Below are 22,114 nucleotides of genomic sequence, written 5' to 3' on the forward strand. Positions count from 1 at the left end.
TTAAATGTTTTAAATCACATGTAAAAAAAATCATGCTAACGAATGTGTTAGGACATTTATTAAAATATTTATAAAAGAAAATTATCTTATAAATATAACTCAAATATTTATCATAATAATTAAAATATTTCGAGATGATCCATGCGAAACACGCGGAGCAACTATATAGGGCAAATAATGTTACATCAATTAATTACATGTTTCTCTCATTGGTGAATTCATTTCTATAAAATTCAATTAAAAATATGGTTGGGGATTGAATCGTGACCGACGCCACATCCCCTCACTCTCAACGAAAAGGACTATCATGATGTGCAAAAAGCCAAGGGTAGAGTATGGGACACGTACGGACTTTTGTTGTTTTCAATTGTTGTGTTCTATTTTATGCATCCAAAGTAATTGGACCCCACAAGCCCGAAGAAAACGATTTACACTGTATAAGATGCAAGCTTTTTCTTTTTCCTACAATTGACAGCAAGAGCAACCGAAGATAAGTTCTCCATTTGGAAAATATCAAGATATTCAATTAACACAACTTTTGCTTCTCCAATTTGCAATAATAATTAGGGAGGAATTAAATGATAACATTGGAGAAAATAAATAGGTTACTCAATAATAATTTTTTTTGGTCAGAGCCGTCTCCCTCAACCTTAAATTTTAAGTTTTTTTTTTTCTTTCGTCTTTATCTATTAAATAAAAATAGTTTAAAATTATGTTTTTAAATCTATCATCATTTATTTAAATTGTTTTTTTATTTTATTTTATTTTAATAAATAGTTTTTATACATTTTTTTTAATTGCAATTTTGTCGTTTGAGTGCAACGATGTCTAATTTTTTTCGTTTTGGTGTAGCGTTTTTTTTTTCTTCAGTTTTGGTGTGGTATTCATTTTAGTTCCGACATATCGACTAATTTTGATCGATTATAAATTTCAATTAATTATTTTGATGTCATCAACATCACGTATCCAAATTCTGAAGAGTTGAATTTTTGTCATATTTGTAAACATGTTGCTGTTTTGTGATATGCGATTTTGTTGACAAATTTATCCTCATTTTGTACTATGTGAATTTATTTATAAATTTATCCTTTATATTTTTAATCGATTTGAATTTTATTATATCAATATATTCTATAAATTGAATAATCAAATATTATTTTTTTAATAAAAAAATATTTGTCAAATTAACGTTTTGATTATGAGAAATTTTATCTGTTGTTCAACAAATATGTTCTAAAAATACCTTTCTTTTGTTTTGTGAAATCTATTGTCTTTGTCTCGTTCAATTTTATAGTATTTACGAAGGATGCATCTTATAATAAATAATTAGAGTCAAAAATTCAATTTCAATCAAATCCAATAGCTATTAATCTTTGTGTTCGTCTAATGTGCATCACAACTCTTAAACAGAAAATTAGGTGATTTGATGATAACAGTTAAAGAGTTAGATTTAGATGTATAAGGTGATAAATTTGATCCCCATATTAGATTAAAGGCAAGAATTAATGAATGTCATCAGAATTATTATTATTGGAAAATTGAATTGTTTACAAAAAATAAATCTGACTTATATAGATGGTTTAGATAAACTCATCTAACTAATTGTAAAAACAGAAAAATAACTAAGTCCTAATAAGTCTCTAACAATCTAACAACATTTTGATTAACACTAACTCAGATTAAGGGAATGGTTAAGTATTATCTAATACCCTCCCACAAGCTAGAGCACATATATCAATTAAGGCCAGCTTGGAAATAAAAGAATGGAATGGACTTGGATCCAATGCTTTAGTAAAAATGTCGGCCAACTGCTGAGATAATTTGATAGGAAGAAGATGGAACAATTTTTGTTGAAGTTTCTCACGGACCAAGTGACAATCAAGCTCGATGTGCTTGGTACATTCATGAAATGAGAAGTTAGCCGCTATATGCCTTGCTGATTGACTATCACAATATAATAGAGCAAGATTGACAAAATCAATTTTCAAATCAGTGAGTAAATAAGTCAGCTACTGTATTTCACATACTGCAGTGGCCATGGCTCTGTACTCTGCTTCTGAGGAACTGCAAGAAATTGTGGCTTGCTTCCTTGATTTCCATGAGATTATAGAGTCCCCAAGAAATATGCAAAACCTACTTACAGATCTGCGTGTATCAGGGCAGGTTGCCCAGTCCGAGTCACAAAATGCCTTCAGTTGGAGGGCATAATTTGCAGACAGAAAAATGCCTAATGCAAGAGAAGATTTGAGATATTTCAATACTCTTATAGCTACCTCATAGTGAGTGTTTGAAGGAGAATTCATATGTTGACTGAGTTATTGTACAGAAAAACTGATATTTGGCCTTGTGTTTGTTAGGTAAATGAGCTTGCTGATTAGTCGTCGATAGATGGATAGATCTTGCATAGGAGTACCGTTGGCGTTGTTGAGTTTAGTGCCTTTCATCATTGGAGTATTGGCAGGTTTGGCAGCAAGCAAACTAGTGTCAGATAATAAATCTAGAGTGCATTTTCTTTGGCATATATGAATTCCTTGTTTAGATCTGGCCACTTCAAGTCCGAGGAAGAACTTTAAGTCTCCCAAATTCTTAATTTTGAATGAAGTGGAAGAAATGCCTTGATGAAAGTGCTCTCGCGAGGGTCATTTCATAATAATTATATCATCAACGTAAATCAAAATTGCAGTGAAGGATTTATGCAATCTTTTGGCGAATAAAGAATGATCAGAAGTGGATTACATATATCCTTTTGAAATTAATGCAGATGACAATTTTGCAAACCATTGTCTACTAGATTGCTTTAATCTATAGAGAGATTTCAAAAGTTTGCAAACTTGATTAGGTTTGATAGATGAAATGCCCGGAGGTAATTCCATATAAACATCCTCATCTAAGTCGCCATGTAAAAAGGCATTGTGTACGTCCAATTGATGCAAAAACCAATTTTGAGAAGAAGCGATAGCAATGAGTAATCTTATTGTAGTTAATTTTGCAACCGAAGAAAAAGTATCAAAGAAATCAATACCTTCAATTTGAGTAAATCCTTTTGCAACTAAGCACGCTTTATACCTTTCTATTGAACCGTCCGAATTGTGTTTGATCTTGTAGACCCACTTGCATCCGATGGGATTCTTACCATGGTGTAAAGTGGTGATGATCCACTTATTATTTTGTTTTAGGGCCTGAATTTCATTATCCATAGCCTTGACCCAAACATTATGTTAGACAGCTTGTTTGTAATGGTATGGTTCAAAATTACTAGTAATAGCATTCACATATTTAAAATGATTTGAAGATATATTTGAGTAAGAAAGCACAACAGAAAGAGGATACAAAATATCATAATTTTGTTGTATAGTAGCATAACATTGATAGTCATTCAAGTAGTTAGGAGGTTTTGTTGATCTATTAGACTTTCTAATAGTTCTAATATCATGGGAAGTATCAACATGGTCATCATTTATGAGGGAGTCATTAACATGCAAATTAGTATGAGGAGCATGATTAGTAACAGGAGCATCAATAGGAACATCTAAAAGAAACAATTGATCATGGTGATTAATCAAGTCACTAGTGCAAGTAGTTGGTAGATTTACATTGTAAGGAAAATTTGACTCATAGAAAATAACATTTCGAGAAATAAAGGTATCACAGTTATGTAAATCAAAAAGAATGTTCCCTTTTGTCCCATGTTTATATCCTAAGAAAATGCGTTTTCTAGCTCTGGGATCTAATTTAGTTCTAGCATTAATTAATGTTGAAGCAAAAGCAAGACAACCAAATACCTTTAAATTATTAAAGTTAGGGGGAGATTTATACAAAAGTTCAAAGGGAGTTTTGTTTTTGAGTACAGGGGTGCATGTTCGATTAATTAAAAAAAAACATGATTTAAGGCATGAGACCAGAAATAGTTAGAAAAATGAGCATGGAATAAGAGGGCTTTTGTAACATTTAATATATGTCGATGTTTCCTTTCAACCACTGAGTTTTGTTCAGGGGTTTCTACACAAGATCTTTGATGCATGATGCCTAAAGAAGCATAAAATGAGGGCATAAGAAACTCTGCCCCATTATCGCTTCTTATGGTTTTGATATGTGTAGAAAATTGATTAGAAACATAGGCAATAAAGTTCTGAATATGCATTCGCGTTTCAGATTTGACACTCATTAAAAACACCCAAGTATGTCGAGTAAAGTCATCAACAATTGTTAAAAAGTAAGAAAATCCATCCAAAGAAACAGTGTTTATAGGCCCCCATATATCCATATGAACAAGTTGAAAAGCATGCGAAGATAAACTATTACTATAAGAAAAAGGAAGCCTACTTTGTTTAGCCATATGACAAGAATCACAAACAAGATTTTTATTGAAATAAATATAGGGAAAGTATTTACACATGGTTTGAGAGATATTATAAGAAGGATGGTCTAATGTATAATGCCAAAGGTCAAAAGAATTACATTGAGTAGTATTAACAGAAACATAAACTCTATCAGAATCTAAAACATTAGTGAAATGAGATGTGTTGAGGATGTAGAGATTATTAATGAGGTCCACATTCCCAATCATCCTCTTGATATCCATATCCTGAATTTCACAAAAATTGTGTGAGAACACCAATTTGCAATGAAGATTTTGAGTAAATTTTGAAATGGATATAAGATTGAAATGAAATTGAGGAATAAACAAAACATCTTTAAGGTAAAATGAAGAATTGAAATAAATAGTGCCAGAAAAGTGTGCATACATATTACTCCCATTAGGAAAAATAATGGAAACAGGAGCAATATGTTTGATAGTTGAAAAGCCTTTAATGTTAGGGCACACATGATCTGATGCACTGGAATCCAATATCCATATGTTTTGAGGTCGGTAAGTGTTACATGTCTTGGAAATGCTAGAAACCACATGAGGGTTATGATCGACTCCATTATCCTTGTTGGCGGATGAGTTAGAACCTGCCTCCTTTGAAGATTTTAGCAAATTGACCAAGAACTAATAATCCTCCTTTGTGAGTGAGTCATTAACAGAAGAATTTGCAAGCTGTGATTTTTTCCCATCGCCAGATGATTCATTGCTAAGTTGAGTCTTGGATCTGTCACCGGGAGGAAATCCATGTTTAAAGTAGTAGTTTTCAACCGTGTGATTAGTTTTGTTGCAATGACTACATAACATTTGCCCTTTGCCACAACCTCTACCATTGGATTGAGTATTATGACCTTTTGGAGGATTAGAAATACCAGAATTTACATAAAAAATTGCAGAGTCAGAAGAAGTGATATTAGAAGCATAATTGGGGTTAGAACTCAGAGTAGGAGTTGAGTCTTGTTGGACAACAAGGGAATATGCTTTGCTCAATGATGGTAAAGGGTCCACGAGGAGAATTTGTGTTCAGACATTATTGTAGTTGTCATTGAGGCCTTTGAGAAAACAAATGATCTATTCATTGTGTTTATAGTCTTTGATGGCGGAGCTTAAAGAACATGTGCAACGAGTAGGGCAAGAACAAGAAGGGGTAGGTCGTAAAAACTCTAATTCATCCCATAAAATCTTCAAATCAGTATAATAGGTTGATAAAGAACGATCCCCTTGTTTGATTGAATGCAAATCTTTGATTAAATCAGAAAAACGAAAGTGATTACCTTTCGTGAAGCGATCTTCAAGATCAGACCAAAGTTCTTGTGCACTATCGAAGCAAATCGTGCTCTGAGCAATGTGAGGCGACAAGGCCCTGGTAATCCAAGAAAGGACCATGTTATTACACCGATCCCACAACTCGAAATCCGGATCTGTTGACGGTGGTTGCCGTAAACTGCCATTGATGAAAGCGAGTTTATTTTTGGAAGAGAGGGCGCGTTTCATCGATTTGCTCCAGTTGTAGTAGTTGGTGTCGCTCAGAGGTGGGGCGACAAGAACGGCACCCGAATTTTTGTCGGGATGAAGATAATAAGGGTTGCGGGGATTTTGAGTGGCATCTTTTAGTTCATTGGAAAAATGAATGGGGAATTGTGAGCAAAATCAGAGTCTGTCGCCATTGACGAATGAAGAGGAGAAAGGAAGTTTTGGGGGTTGAGAGGAAATTAGGAAAGTTTGAATGCGGAAGAAGAGAGAGAAATTAGGAAAATATCAACTGATACCATATTAGATTAAAGGCAAGAATTAATGAATGTTATTAGAATTATTATTATTGGAAAATTGAATTGTTTACAAAAATAAATCTGACTTATATAGATGGTTTAGGTAAACCCATCTAACTAATTCTAAAAACAGAAAAAATAACTAAGTTCTAATAAGTCTTTAACAATCTAACAACATTTTGATCAACACTAACTCATATTAAGAGAAAGGATAAGTATTATCTAATACCTCAATCACTAACTTTCTATAATAAACCGGTAAATTAGATGTGAATTTCACACGTGTCACCAGAGTTTTAAAAGACAGTTGTGACCGAAAAAATGGCCGCAACAAAAATATATAAATAGGAGTACATTACTGTTATTCTTTATCTTAACGAGGTGAAGAAAAATCACATAAAACATCTGTAACAAAACTCTGTTTATCAACTTAAAATAAATCTTAGATTCCCAATTTTTATTTCATGTAAATAAAAAATACATTTTCTAAATAAATCTAAATACTACCTTATATTCTTCTGTAGTTCCAACTCAATCACTATTATACATTATTATATGATAGTATAAACAAATTCAATAATATTTATGCAATGATGTGATTCATTCACACCACATCATCTACAACAGTGAAATTGCAAAATCTTTAACATGGACACAATTGCAACAGCATCTGCTATTTCAAACTGTGGGGCCCATGTTTGAATTAATTTGTAACGTATGTCGATGGTACGTCATTGTTGAGTTTTATATTAGATAGATATTTTCATTGAATGAGAGCTAGTTGCCATGGAAAATATTTGGATGATTTTGAGCCACTACATAAGTTAACATTTTTTCTACCAACAGTATGTCTCGAATGTCGATCCACTTACTCACCTATCGTTTTCTAAGAAAGGTCACAATTCAGTTGTAATTAAGAAGAGTAAAGGACATGTGTTTATTTCTAGTCTTCTCCCACTATTTATACCTATACAAAACATAGGCTTTTAGTGCACCAGTGTTACTTTTCATAAAAAAAACATGGGATATAATTTGGTGGTTGATATTAGATATATATTAAAAATTATTTTATTAATTAAATTACAATTCAATTATTTTTTATATTATTATTTGAAAAATTAATGTATTTAATTAAAAATATATTAATTTTTTAACTATTATATTTTAGGCTTAATTGTAGTTTTGGTCCTCCTATTTTAGCTGAATCACGAACCCCATTTTGTTTCTCTCCAGTTCTGGTCCCCAAACAGATCAAAAACTTGATAAAATTTCATTTTTTAAAGTCGTACTACACCATTTATAATCATAGATTCCTGGTGCAATTGTTGCAAATGAGATTTTGAGGCATGATGTGACTTAAATAAACGCAAAAAAAAATATAAAATTTCATCAAGTTTTGGACCAAAATTCTGTTTGAGAGACTAAAACTGGGGAGAAACAAAATGGGGGGACTATTTTCGCGAATCAACTAAAATAGGGGAACCAAAACTGCAATTAAACCTATATTTTATCTGAGAGAGAGAATTTCACAGCAAATTTTAATAAATGGGAGACTATAACTGTGTGGTCCTGGCCCTAATACTTTATCTCACACTATTTACTCTTATGGTGCTTTTGTTTTTACCTATTTATGTTTATGGTCTTAGTTTCCTCTAATATGATATGATTAACCTTGGTTCTTAGATCTCTTGTTGAGTTGTTATATATGGAGAGGTCAGAGGAAAAATGGAGTTTGGTGGATGAGGAAGAAGAGGAAAGTGGAGAGGAGGGGATAAAGAAAAGGGTAGTGAAAGGGAGCAAAGGTGCTGGAGGTTCATCAAATATAGCAACTTGTTGTCAAGTGGAAAATTGTGATGCTGATCTGAGTGAAGCTAAGCAGTATCATAGGAGACATAAGGTTTGTGAGTATCATGCCAAAGCACCTGCCGTACACATTTCTGGGCTGCAACAAAGGTTTTGCCAGCAATGTAGCAGGTTCACAAACCCTAATCTCTTTTAAGTAAATATATATTGTAGATTTTTGTGATTTTTATTATATTGTATTGTTTATATATTTTTAATTACTTGAAGGTTAAACTTGCTAGCTATCAAAATAGAAATATTCTTGTTGCCGAAAGAAGAGGTTTGATTTTATTATAGAAGTTACTTTATTTGGGTTGAAGAGTAGTTTGGTACTTGTTGTTGTTGAGAAATTGGATTATATATAGAATTTAATAATTATTTTTTCTTCTAAAAATATACATTTAATCTTGTAAGTTTAGTCAAATTTTTACAAGTTATTTAAGTTTTTTTCAATTTGGTCATTTAAATTACACTGATCGGTTTACATCATTTATCAAGTAAGTTATATTAAATTATGTATACAATTCTTAAAGTTTGACAATTTTTTTATATAAATATTATAAAATGTTGAGATCTAATCAGAATATCGCACTGAATTGAGAGTCAAACTACATTGCAAGTCGAGGAAAATAACGACATTTATTGTATAGATAAATTCTTATATTACAGAATTTTTAATAATATACATTTGTCTAAATTGTTGTAGAAAAAATCAAGAAAGATAATCATTAATAAGGTTTGATTAATATTTTTTTAAATATTTAGAATGAGAACATATTTTAATGCGACATTCGATAGAGTTTATAATAATTAAATATTTTTAATTGCACTAATTATTGTTTAAAGTAAAGCAAAGAACTAACATTGCAAACATAAGAAAACAAAAAAGAAAAATAGAAATTAATCTAAACTTAATTAAATGATCATAAATATATTTTTTCTTTTTTCTTTTTTTACTAATTTAATTGTAACTATATGGTTCTTTCACATTAAATTTTTTTGGTTTATTGCAAGAGTGGGCGAACTCAGTATTCTATTTTAGATTGATTTAGTTGTTCTTTGGGATGTATGTATGTATATATATATATATATAAAAACGTAGGAGATGAAAAATTGGATTTAATAACGGATAGAGTATCGTTATACTCCCTTTTAATATATTAGTTTTGCTTGCATAAAAAAAGAAAGATTTAGTAACTCTAGAAATGGAAAATCTTGTTTATAGTTGTTTCTCAAAACTATACAGAGGCTTCTCAATACTCTAATTATTAGAAGAATATTAAATTAAGAGAAAAATATGAAATTTATCATTAATTAGGAAAAAAAATTAGTAATTCTTATCATTTTTTACAGGGATAAAATTTAGTAAGTAATTAAAAAGAAAATTTATTTTTCACATCTCTAATTTTAGCTAATTTTATTTTCTTCATCACCTAACTTGTATTAGTATATTTTTGTTTTTCAGATTTCATGAGCTATCCGAATTTGATGACTCAAAAAGAAGTTGTAGGAGGCGTTTGGCCGAGCATAATTTGAGGCGTCGCAAAAATGCAAATGACTGATTTCATCGTCAAGATATATATCCATGCTCTCAATCTTCTGTCAAACTTGTCGCAAAGAGTACTATTCTTTTTTATTTATTTTTATTTTATTTTATTATTAAATGCTAAGAGTACTATTGTTGCTGGTAGTAATATCATGTGATATTAAACTGCTATTTGTTTCTTTTGCGTACTTCAATTTGTTTGCATTACTTTCTCGATCGGAACTTTAATATCATTAATTGGAGGGACATTTTTTCAAATAGTATTGCAAAATGTTCAAGTACTTGATTAAATAATGACTTTTGCCTAGTAAGCCAAAAAGGAAATGATGTAAAACAGAAAATATTATGACTTTGCCTAAATGATAGTGATGCATGGGGAAATTCAAGTTAGCACCGTCACACAATTACACATTTAAAATACTATATGTGAGACTAAATTGAAAGAACTATTACTTATATATTTCTATAAATAAAATTATATATTAAATACTATATGTTGGAAAACTTGTTTCAGAGATCATGTTCCGTCTGCAAAATTCCGTTACAAATTTACAATGTCGTCCCAAATTCCACTTGAATCTCTTTCTCATAGTTTTCAAATCGCTTTTTGTGACATCAACATTGTTAACAATGAGAAGGAGAAATGTTAGATAAAATTAAACTGAACATACAAACGTTTTAAGTGATCCAAAATCTTTTTAGTAATATTATATTTTGCTAGTTGCACTCCTATAGACAACTCAACAGAATTATTAATCCAAGTAATAATTTTTGAATTACTAACATTTCATGTTTTCAGATCTTTTGTATATTGAGTTTCATCCTTTTTATATGTAGGCTTAACAGAGGTTCCATCAGCAAAACCCCATATATCATTTCCAATCAAAAATTTTTACATCACATAACTCCAATAAGAATAATTTTGTCTATTGAGGTGAACACTAACAGCTTGAAGAGAATCATCCTTAGCACCAACCATAACAAATAATGACAGGAAAATACGACAAACACAATCACTGAGACAAAATAAATTAGGGGTAACCTGGTGTTGTGCGAGCACGATTTCTCCCCCTCATTGAAGACGAAGACCTGAATGTTACAAACCTTCTGTCCAAAAATCAGCCCAATCAAACGGTGAACAAATGCACAATCGATGTTTTTCTGAGACTGATTTAACAAAATCGGGAATAAGGTTACTCTTCTCTTTTCTCTTTTGGTGGTTGTATTTCCTATCAAAATAGTATCTCTCTTCTTTACAGTAGATCTCAAAATCAACCAAAGCTCTTATATCATGTTAACAATGAAAAGAGGAAGAAGAGAGACAATCACTCTAGGTTTCATAACATAAAATGAACCAAACTTAAATTAATAGGGTTACAATGAGTATATATATATATATATATATATACAAGAGAATAGAAGTGTCTAAAATACTCTTACAACTAATATATAATAACATTATTTAACAAACATTTGTGTTAATATAATTTGTTTCCAATGACTTTCAGACGGATTGCAAATATTTTTCAGACAAATTTGGATAGATTTCCAACAGAATAACAACATTTTTAACGTTTTACAATTTTCGAATAAAATTGGAGAAAGATTTATTTAGAATATTTATGCAATCGTATGGGGAATGTGGCTTGTGTAACGAGTTCAATTCTCGACTATATTTTAAACTTTATAGAATTAAATTCAACAATGAAAAAAAGATGCAATCAAATGATTTAGCAATCTTTGGCCTATATAACTTCTCCAAGTTTATTTTTCAAGAGATGATAAACACTATAATTAATCAATTTGAATTCAAATTTAACCTAATATTTTCGATATATTTCGTTGAAGATAGGTAAGGACTTCAATATTCTAATTCTAATTCTAATTTAAGTAATGTTTTTTTTTATATAGACATTAAGTCGACTATTGGGCTATACAAGAAGTCCAATAATACATGGTCCCCAATTGGTGATGCCCCACTTTATTTATTTTATAATATTGAATGAATTTTTTTTGTTAAATATATTTTTAATTTTTTACAAAATTACGACGTTTCAACTCTAATCCATAAGAAAAGTTTATTCACTTTTAATATCTATTTTGATTTAATAAAGATTTTTTTTAAGAAATAAAATATAATTTTTTACAAAAAAAAAAAAAAACTTTTTACGATAGGAACTAAAAGTGAATACATAAAAATTTAACAACCAAAAAGTTGAGAATATTTTTATAGGAATTAAAAATAAAATTTTAAAATTTGATCAAGACTAAAATTTATTTTACCCTTTTTATCAATTATTAAAATTAACTTCTTTTTTTATTAAGGGTCCACTTTTTAAGATCCGAATAGAGACAATAAAATTTCTTTTACGATTCTATATAACTTAATCCTATTTTTAAGGAATATTTTAAATAGGAAAATAGAAATCATGTTATAGAAAGTTAATACTCTATTTACTCCCTTTCAAGTTGAAGTTTGAGGATTGTAAACGCTCAACATGAACATATTCATAAAGTTATTTGGGAACATGTCACCAACTTGCTGTTTAGTTGAAAATATCTGAAAGTTTTCTTAATCAATTATGTATTAAAAATTAAACTTATATTTATTGTAGGTGTAAACTTTATTATTTTAACCAACAACTAGATATATATGAACTTAATCATGCTTTATTATAGTCATGATTTGATCTTATTATTTTAAGTATTTAATGTTAAAAAATATTTATCTATGTGTACAACTTATATTTTATTTATATTAAGATTTTACTCCCTAGGACATGTAACATGCAAAAATAAAATAAAAATAGTATGTTAAATTAATTATGTGCAAGGACGCACAAAGAGGGTGGTAAGGGGAGCAATTGGTAAAATGAATTTGTTTATTTGGTACGAGGACCTATGTAATTCAATCCTTTCCCATATAGTGGTCGGTAGATCCATTTTATTTTGAGACTTGACATTACAAGTAAGATTTATTTCTACTTTTATTGTTTATTTCGTGGCTTTCATTGTTTACTATTTTTTTTATAGATATAGTTAATCGGTTATTATTTTGTGGTGATTTTATTATTAAAATTAAGTTGGTAGTATATTAAAGTGTGACAAATGTTTATGGAAAAATAGTATGTAGGTAGAAGATGATGATTTTTTAAGTGTCTAAATTGTTAGTAGAATTTTGGGGGTAATTTCATGATAAAAAGTAATTTTATTTTATTTGTAATCAAATTAATTTTAAAAATTAATTCTGAAAAAAAAACATTTGTTAGAAATCATTTTTAAAGTATTAGGAAATTGAATAGTTTTTTTAATGATAATTATGATTGTAGAAATGGTTTTTAAGCTGCATAAATGTTTATGAAACTCAGTCCTAGTGCGTGAATTATTTTAGTTTATTGGTTTTGAATTTTGCCATAGGACTAACTCTATTGTGTACTTAAATTAGTTGTCTATCTCCGGTTAAAAGTTCAAAGTTTTATAATTTATTTTGACAATTCATTCGTAATTATTACAAACTATAACTTTGAACAATTTTGTTGGTTTTTTCAAACAAATCTGATTGTGTGCATAACAAATTGAAATTTTTGGTAGTAATTTTAATGAAAGTAAAAATATGAAAATATTCCAATATGTGTTGGTGTATTGAATATTAAAATTCAATGGAATTTGGCAACATTTACTATGTGAAATACATCTTTGTGCTAAGTAAATGTGTATTTTTCCGTTCGAAATATCAAATATAAATAATAAAACGTAGTGTTGGGACAACAAATTGAATCGTTTCGCAAAGATTTCATATTATATTAATCGAATTGAGAATTAGTCTCTCATAGATTCTATCAACAGATGTAATTTTTAAATTGTGAATCCAAATTTTAACTATAGTTAGTATTTTGATCATAACTTTAAGTGTAGTCATCCTTTTTGAATGATTCTTTTTGCATGAGACCAAGACTCATTTCTCTACATTTCGAACATGGACTCTATAGCTTCAATTTATACAAATTTTACAATTTTTAGAAGTCACTCAATTCACACAAATTTTTAAAGTTTCACACAATTCAATCAAATAAAATATATCCGCATTACAATTTTCATCGTCTTCGGAAACTTTTTTCTTGAAAAATGTATCAATTTTCTTATGTTTAAATATTGTATCACTCCTAAAAAATACAAAAATTAATTACACAACACATTCACACAAACAATTCACAATTCTCAAGGTTACAAATGATATTCACAAAGTAAAATAGTTCACGAATTCACAATATCACATTCACACTACACTAATCAAAAAACAGTAAACAATTCACAATCACAAAGTCACAATTCATACACTAAAATTCACAATCATAATTCTCACACTAAAATTGTTCACAATTCACAAAGTCACAAATACGATTCACACAATACTACTAGTTCACAATCTTAAACTAAAACAATTTACTATTAACAAATAGTATAGGAGGAAAATAGTAAGAACCTGAAAAATATAATAAGCAGATTCAAATAGTATAAGGACCAAGACCAAGAGGCGAAGCTGGGGGCTGGCCACAAAGATTGGGAAATTAGATGGAGAAGCAGGTAGAGACGGGCATCGGTGGTGTTGGTCGTAGATGAGGGAAACTATAGAATGGAGATGCGAGAAGAGAAGATGAGTTTGAGTGAGAAACTGACGTCGCGTGGAGTCCGCAGAGGAGGGGTTGAGAGAGAGAGACGACGTCACGTGGATGACAACAAAGTCATGCGGAGGCAAGTGGCCGCAAACGAGATGAAAGATATGGGAGACACGAGAAAGTCAGCAGATAAGAGAAAGTCAAGAGAAGAGAGGGAAAACATATAACTCAGAGAAGAATGTCAATTAAAATGAGTTTCTCTAACAGTTTTAGGGATATTTTAGTAATTCGTCGCCATTATTTTACTATATCATTATTATTTATAAAAATTAAAATAAATTACATAGGAGGTTGTGGTCCTATTGACTCTCGACAATGTCATTGATCACCAATATTTTCAATTTTATTTTGTTGGTTGTCTTGATAAATTTATTTATAGTCCTTTTTGCGATTCAACTTCTGCTCTTTTCTTTGTAATTTTGTGTTTGTTTGTAATTTTGAATAGACTTATTCATATTTTTGAGTTTACGTTTATATCTATTAAAATAGAAGCAACACAAATTCAATAAAATTAAAGATAAATGATAAAACAATATAACAATTCAACAAGATACTATTTTGAAATAATTTTTTTTTCTAGTTCCTGCTTCCACCAAATAAAAATTGTTGATCTCTGCTAAAATTTGTAATAGAGGAAAACTTAAGTATTTATTTATTTAGATATTGCATTAATATATTATTTGTTAGTATTAAATTTCATCAATAATACTTATTTGTTTAATTTAATATTTTTTTACTATTGCATATATTTCAAATGTAATCTATTAATATTATTTTGTAATTCTAATAAAAAAACTTATTGCTTTAATATAGCTTTATAATAATAATAATAATAATAATAATAATAATAATAATAATAATAATAATAATAATAATAATGATAATAATAATAATAATAATAATATTTAATCAATATTTCATGATTGTAATTTGGACAGTGGAAATTTTATTTAATTTAAATTGTATTAACTCGGATGAAACAAAATCATTTTTTTAAAATATCATCCAAACTACGAATATTTTAATTTTTAGATCGAATGAGTTTTATCTCATAATCAATTTAAACCACACCGGGAATGCTCCTAACCGCAATAGTGAAAACACTTTACTAAGAAGCTTACTAAACCACATTGAAGTGATTTACTATACTTTTGACAATCATGTCGCGCTTCTCACAACAAATATCGTTTTTCATTAGAAAATCAAACACATTGAAGTAGCGATAAACTCAAATTTCATGCAATTTTTAGAAATATTTATATGTAATTTTTTAGAATAATTATATATTATAGTATAAATTTTTAATTTAATTTGCTCTTTATTAAATAGAAAAGATGAAAACAGGCCTTTATTGTCACTAGATATATAGATAGTGAAAAGCAACGGCCTTTATTGTCACTAGATGTATAATACTCTTACCGTAAAAAAAAAATACTATAATAACTTTTTAGGACATTGTCACTAGATGCAACTATTTATGAATGAATTTCAGTACAATTCGGAATCGATCTCAAATTGATTTATAAATATAAATCAGTATAATATTTTAATTAAATTTAGTTAAAATAGATTTTGATTTAAAATATCAATTTTTTTAAAAAAATAAATATAAAAATTTCCCGATAAAATAACTTTTTGAGATAAAAAAGTTTCGATTATTTTTCAAAAAAAAATCAAAATTCTTTTGGCCAAAATTTTTCGAGAAAAATATTTTAAGAAAAAAGTTTTGATCATTGTTCGAAAAAAATATTAAAAATATTTTACGAGAAAAATTTTCGAAGAAAAACATGATCTAAAATATTTTTTGATTTAAAAAATTTAATATTTTATATATTTTTCTTTAAAGAAAAACAAATTTCGAAATTTTTTTAAGAGAAAAAAACCTTAAATGAGGTTAAAAAAGTTTAAAGGTGTCAAATTGGTTTTTAAATTAAATTTGATTAACAGAATTGTTTTAAATGGTTCAGTTCATGAACTATTTAATTGATTTGATTTTTTTTAGTGTAGTGCAATCGAATTTACCAATATGAATCATATATTTTGCACCCCTAATTTTAAGCAAGGAAGTATTTTAAACTTCTTCTGTCTTTCATATGGAAATAAGTACTAACTTATTGTTTGAATTTGGTGAAAGTTAAAAATCATTACTAGCTATAATGATATAATGATGTCATCAACATAGACTACAACGGCAAGAAAGTGGGAGTTCTATCATCAACTTGATATCTTTAAAACCATGCTCTATTAATACTTGAGAAAGTTGAGTACCATTTGCAAATAGGTTGACCTATTCCATATAGAGATTTGTCTTTGATAGTATAATATTATAATTGTTAGAATTAAGTGTGAATGATTAATTTCACATCGACTAGAAATGAAATAAATGTTAAATATATAATAGAAATAATTCATATACTCATTATCTTAAGCTTTTAACCAGAGATATGGTGTCAAAAATCTCTTAAAAATATTGGACGTCCAATTGCTGCTTTCAAGCTCCCCAAAATCCCCACCAATAATATAATATATTGTATGCTTTCATGAATGTTTTTACCTTTATATAGAAGAAAGTGGGATACTTGTATTAGAAGGTAGGCAGTGTTTTTCTTTATGATGCTAGATTAGACTGTTTTTCTGTTATAAGGGTTGAATAACCCTTTTTACCCAGTTTAATAAAATTTTGCTTATCAATACACACACACACGAATTAAAAATATAATTTCAATATGATAAAAGAAATGCTTTATGCATAAGGCTGCAGGACAAAAAAATACGTGTAGAAGGAGCAGTTAATCAAGCCCCCTTGTTCCAAGTTCGTTAACCAAGCTGCCTTGTCTCAAAATTAAGCGACAAGCAGATTCAAATGCAATAATGAATGCTGTCCTCATATATGTAAAAAAATTGAAGGAAACAAAAAAATGAAAATTTAAAGATCTTCAAAATGCAATCAATTAAAAGCACTACTCTCTTCATCCAACTTCGTTCTAGTGTAAAATGGACTTCATGAAAGCACTACTCTGTGTAAAATGGACTTCATGAAAGCATACTTGAGCTTTGTTGTACTATCTGCAATAGAAATGAAGTAGACTAGTCTTAAAATATAATACAACAACAACGACCACTTTATGAGTCAGATAATAAAAAGTCATCACATAGCAATTGAAAGGAATCAACCTTAGTCATGCCTAATACCAAGCATTTTCATTGCTAGCTCCCAGGTGACAATTGTTGCTGCATTAGCCGGAAATGCTCGACCTATTGTGGGGCCCAAACCTGTATAGCACCCTTTCAAACCAGTCCTCTTGTAGATCTACAAAACATAACAAAAGAAAAACATTTTAGACCTCTCTAATCTCTAGTTTTTTATAAATGATCGGCAATTAAAGATTTAGACAAAGAAAGGTTCAAGAGAACTTACAGAACTCAAGATCGTAAAAGGATTCCTCGGACAGGTTTTATCAGGATTTGTCTGAATTAGTGTCTTTGCCACGTCAAGCGGCATAACTACCAACCAAAACTAGCAGAACAATCAAACAAAACGACAACCAAAAAAGTTTAATAGGGTTAATAGTATATTTAGTTGCCAACTACATAAGTAAATACTTGCTTAGTTCTCAAAATGCTTACAGCCACACCACTAATGCCACCAGTAACAACCCCAATTCCAATTTCAATCAGGTTGCTGTAATTGGATGAAGCAGGTTTGATATGTGAATGCATGTGATAACGCATATATTCATATACACTGAAAAAGGTAGCATTCCCTATAGATTCTCTAAGCAATGTCGTACTACTTCCACGATAAATTCCTTTCACCTGAAAGGAATTTCATCAGTAGCTATACCATATTAATCATAATATTGAGGAAGGTTGCAGCATTTCCTCACCCCTTCAGTTTTTAGAGTTTTAAGGGCACAATCGAGGGGACTACTGTATCTACTTGACATTGGAAGTAAACAGTCGGCACCTTGGATCTGCATCCTACACTGGAAAAGTTCAAATTAAATTGGAATGGTTAGAGACATGAGACCAAAGAAACTGCAGCATACAAACCTCAGGTTCGCTTTACCTTTATCAGCTCTGTTGGACCTAATACAAAACTGTTTATAGCACCACTAAAAGCTGCGGATGGTATTATCACTTGAGGCCGTGGCTCACCACTTTGCACACCTCCCTAGATTAGCGGAGAGAAACAAAAGTGAAGGCATTAAGTAAAGCATGCTCTGAGGCATATGATGCATCACAGTAGACACATCCAAAAAACCATTAAAAATATAATAATACCAATGAAACGTTTACACAGACTCGAACACCAAACACGACCTAGGTAGTAATTTGAAGAAAAAAAATAGATGTAATTTGAAAAAATATCCACATGTGTTGGTGTCGTGTCAATGTATGACACCGACCCACGTCAGTGCTACATAGCATAATACTCTATCAAATAATCTCATTTGTCATTTTCATGCACACCTGAAGGTACTGTTTTGTTTGAGAATAAATGCCAAAAAAGAGGGATCCTTCCAAAGCCATCCCAACAAAAGATGATGTTGCTCCTCTATAAAGTCCTTTGATCTGAAATAGAGTTGGTACCATTTGAGAATCTCAAATCATTTCTGTCAAAATCTCTTATTGAAAACTAATAAAAAAAGCATGGCTTTGCATACAACTGAGAGATATAAAATCATCAGCACCCAAAAAGAAAAAGATATATAAAACCATTCATAGATAAACCTCCACCAGCATGTCCTGAGTCCTAAATCTTGATGCCTTTAGAAAATAGCCGCAATATTTAAGAGTTCACGAGTTCAATTCAACCATTCCATCAAACTTACTTTTAGAATAAAAATATCCAAACATAGATTTTTTCACTTCAAACTCAATTTTAACCAAATCAATTTCAAATGTTGACCAATTACAAACTTAATGTGCACCTAATTAGACTCCAGAAACAGAAGACAAAATCAGATGGCCAAATAACTTCGTTAATACTTATTGAATGTGTGATGGTCTCATAATTAATAGAATGCTCAATCTGAATTACTAGATAAAATGATATCAATCAAGCAAATGATCCCATAACATGCCTTGCCTACATGATGATAAACTACAAATGACCAGCTTCCTGCTTTTATACACAAGAAATTATATCAACCGTTCCCGATACAAGTTACTACTTAATACGCAGTTACTATCTACTATTTCACATTCTTATGTTAACTTGGAATGAATAACTCAGCTAATTTTATCTCTTGGAAGTTAAAGTTCATGTTAGAAGATATTAAAAAATCTTATAATATTTTGATATTATCTTAGAGTATCATAAATATCTCATAGGCTAAACCTATTATCTTTGAGTATATGAAAATATTTTATAACAGATTAATAGACATACTCCTTCGGTCTTTAATATCCTAGCAGTGCAATGTAATCCATTTCTGTACTGAACTAGATGTGGCTCTGTGTTGTGCTTCTGCAGCTTCACCTAATAAATGGAAATAAAAAGTATTGTTGACAGATAGGCTAAAATTCGAAGGTAGATAAAAAACTAAACATATAATCAAAGAAAAATAAATAAGATTCTTAAGTCAGCAATAAAAATGCAACTAAAGAACCAAAAATATATATGAAAATCAGTATCATAGTCAGAAAAACATTGAAGAATACCATGGACCACAAGAAAATGACAAAAATTAAATTTTCTAGAAGAGGAGAGATTGAAACAAATATTCATGTTTGTCACAAATCAAAATAACAATCCAACAGCTACAATTACATTTACAATTATAGGGGCAGTTATCAGTGGAGACACTATTAGGGGCAATATAACTGCATCAAGTGGTATCTCACTGAACCTATAAGAGAACCATGATCTAGGAAAATTGTTCAAAACAAGGTATGCTGTATAAGAAACTGTAAATTTCAGGATATCAAGATTGCATCATCTAAGTCACAAACACGGTACTCCTGTTTTAATTACCATATACATAACAATTGTGTATGTTATAATTCTATGAGTTAACTCCATTTCCTGTTTCAGCTACAAGTCACATATGAGTTCTTATAATCATATTCCTGCTCATCTGCCACATCATTTAAGCCGGGGAAAAAATGATAAACCCTTTCATCTTATAATTGCATATAGATGATCTTGATTCCTTGCCTAAGGGTTTCATAAGCTTTCTTTGAGGCTTTAAATGAATGAAACCTTTTCTATAGGCAATGGTAAGTGGTTAGTATGTTATGAGATTTGGATTTACTGCAGCCAGCACGTTAGTGGTCGACGATTCGAGATCAAAGGATCTAGATGTCAATTTAGATTTTGATTGTTTTAAAAAAAAACTGAAATATCAAGCTTAAAGTTTGGACCATCTGATTTCAATTCAGCTGCTACCGACACACTGACTTCATGAATGCATGCATTGGTGACTGCAACAAATGCTAATAGCTTGATAAAGAAAATCATTGCAACAACATAGCACAAGCCGACAAGATGATACAATGGTTATTATTTTCCTCCATTTGAAAACACTTCATAGATTAATAAAACATTGGTGCTAGTTTCACCGTTGTTTTTTTTTTTTTCAATTACAAGTTACCTGACCATAATTTAAACATAATTGATCGCCGTGAATTAAACTCAGTAACCTATTTGGTGTAACCCAAAAAAATAGGTTTGAAACTAGCAAAAGTATTAATAAAAATTTTAAAATCTCAATTTTGCTATCATTTTCTACTAATTGTTATAGCACAACACGACTTACTGATTCTCAAATTAATTGGGTGATAAATTAATAATGAAGTTTTTGAATCACGGAAAAAATGAAGCAATGAGTAATAAATTAGAAAAGAGAACCTTAACGGTGTCAAAGGGGTGGCCAGTGGCAACAGCGGCAACACCAGCGAGTAAGCCAGCAACATAATCCTTGTAACCTGAAGTTGAAATCTCGGCCATGTCGCCAGAAACAGTAGAAATGGAGTTCTCAACTACATAGGATGAACTGTCACTGTTGTCGCGCAATTCCAATCGTTGGCCGCCACAGTATGACAGCGTTAATGCTGCGGTCGCCGGAATGAGGTAAAATCAAATGTTGAAAATTACTAGTGTGTCTCAAACAAACTAACCATCGCAAACCATGTGTTTTATTTCTTTCAAGAAATAATGGAAAATTAGATATTTCTTTATTACTCATTTCTAAGATTACATATGCTATTACTCTTTACAAAATATAATAAATTTAATTTTAGTCCTAAGTCTTTATAAAATACTACAAACATTTTTATTTTAATCATTAATGCTTAAAGCTGTTAATTTTTTAACGGTTTTATATATTTTTTTTATAATAATTAATAATCTTAAACTTAATATATGGAAACACTACGTAATATCCGATAAAACATGTAATCTGATATAATCTGAATTTTGTCTCATGTGTATTATGAGAATACAATTGTATTATATTGGTAATAAGTAAATGTTTTCTATCTAAAACCTCCTAATGTAAAATGTTTGACGGTAGAAATATTTGAGATCACCTAAAAATTTAAAAATAAAGATATCCGTATAGGTGTTGTTTTGAAATGCTGATAAAATGAGTGTTAATAAATAATTAATGAGAATTTTTTAGGTATATAACTCAAAAGAATTGATACGATACATTTAATTGATTGTTAGATATATAATTAATCTTTATAAAATAAAAATACAAAATTTATTTAAATTTCTTTTTAATTTAATAAAAATATTAAAATAATAATTTTAAAGATCAATTATCTGTTACGAATAACTATAGAGATAAAACCAAAATAAGATACTTAAAATTATATGATTACCACTTAAACAATACTAAATTGGAATTATCGAAATTTTATTCTATTGAGAGTAAAATAATTTTTAATTTGATTTAAAATAATA

General features: G+C 29.6%; 2 protein-coding genes across 4 annotated transcripts; one reads left to right on the forward strand and one right to left on the reverse strand.

Annotated features, from left to right (window-relative positions):
• Positions 1 to 7,709: 7,709 nt before the first annotated feature.
• On the forward strand, positions 7,710 to 10,782 carry LOC101512968 (squamosa promoter-binding protein 1). Of its 3 annotated transcripts, XR_012163538.1 has the most exons (3): positions 7,716 to 8,109; positions 9,443 to 9,597; positions 10,361 to 10,782. XR_012163538.1 is itself a non-coding variant. In XM_073369973.1 (2 exons), exons 1-2 carry the CDS (start codon positions 7,841 to 7,843, stop codon positions 8,261 to 8,263), a joined length of 327 nt encoding a protein of 108 aa, XP_073226074.1. In that variant the 5' UTR covers positions 7,710 to 7,840; the 3' UTR covers positions 8,264 to 8,778. The 3 variants fall into 3 exon arrangements, 2 of the variants coding, with proteins under 2 accessions (XP_073226074.1, XP_012572557.1); XM_073369973.1 differs by lacking the exons at positions 9,443 to 9,597; positions 10,361 to 10,782 and adding an exon at positions 8,206 to 8,778 and having other exon boundaries at positions 7,710 to 8,109; XM_012717103.3 differs by lacking the exon at positions 10,361 to 10,782 and having other exon boundaries at positions 7,717 to 8,109; positions 9,443 to 9,777.
• A 6,124-nt stretch (positions 10,783 to 16,906) lies between these two features.
• Positions 16,907 to 21,319, reverse strand: LOC101513295 (mitochondrial arginine transporter BAC1). The gene is made up of 9 exons (XM_004505022.4): positions 21,056 to 21,319; positions 19,595 to 19,684; positions 18,673 to 18,774; positions 18,269 to 18,373; positions 18,087 to 18,185; positions 17,827 to 18,015; positions 17,618 to 17,716; positions 17,374 to 17,509; positions 16,907 to 17,265 (listed from the first exon to the last, which is right to left on the reverse strand). Exons 1-8 carry the CDS (start codon positions 21,152 to 21,154, stop codon positions 17,375 to 17,377), a joined length of 918 nt encoding a protein of 305 aa, XP_004505079.2. The 5' UTR covers positions 21,155 to 21,319; the 3' UTR covers positions 16,907 to 17,265; position 17,374.
• Between the last annotated feature and the right edge of the window lie 795 nt (positions 21,320 to 22,114).

The sequence above is a fragment of the Cicer arietinum genome, chromosome 6 (assembly GCF_000331145.2).
Source record: "Cicer arietinum cultivar CDC Frontier isolate Library 1 chromosome 6, Cicar.CDCFrontier_v2.0, whole genome shotgun sequence".
In the NCBI taxonomy this organism is placed as follows: Eukaryota; Viridiplantae; Streptophyta; class Magnoliopsida; order Fabales; family Fabaceae; genus Cicer; species Cicer arietinum.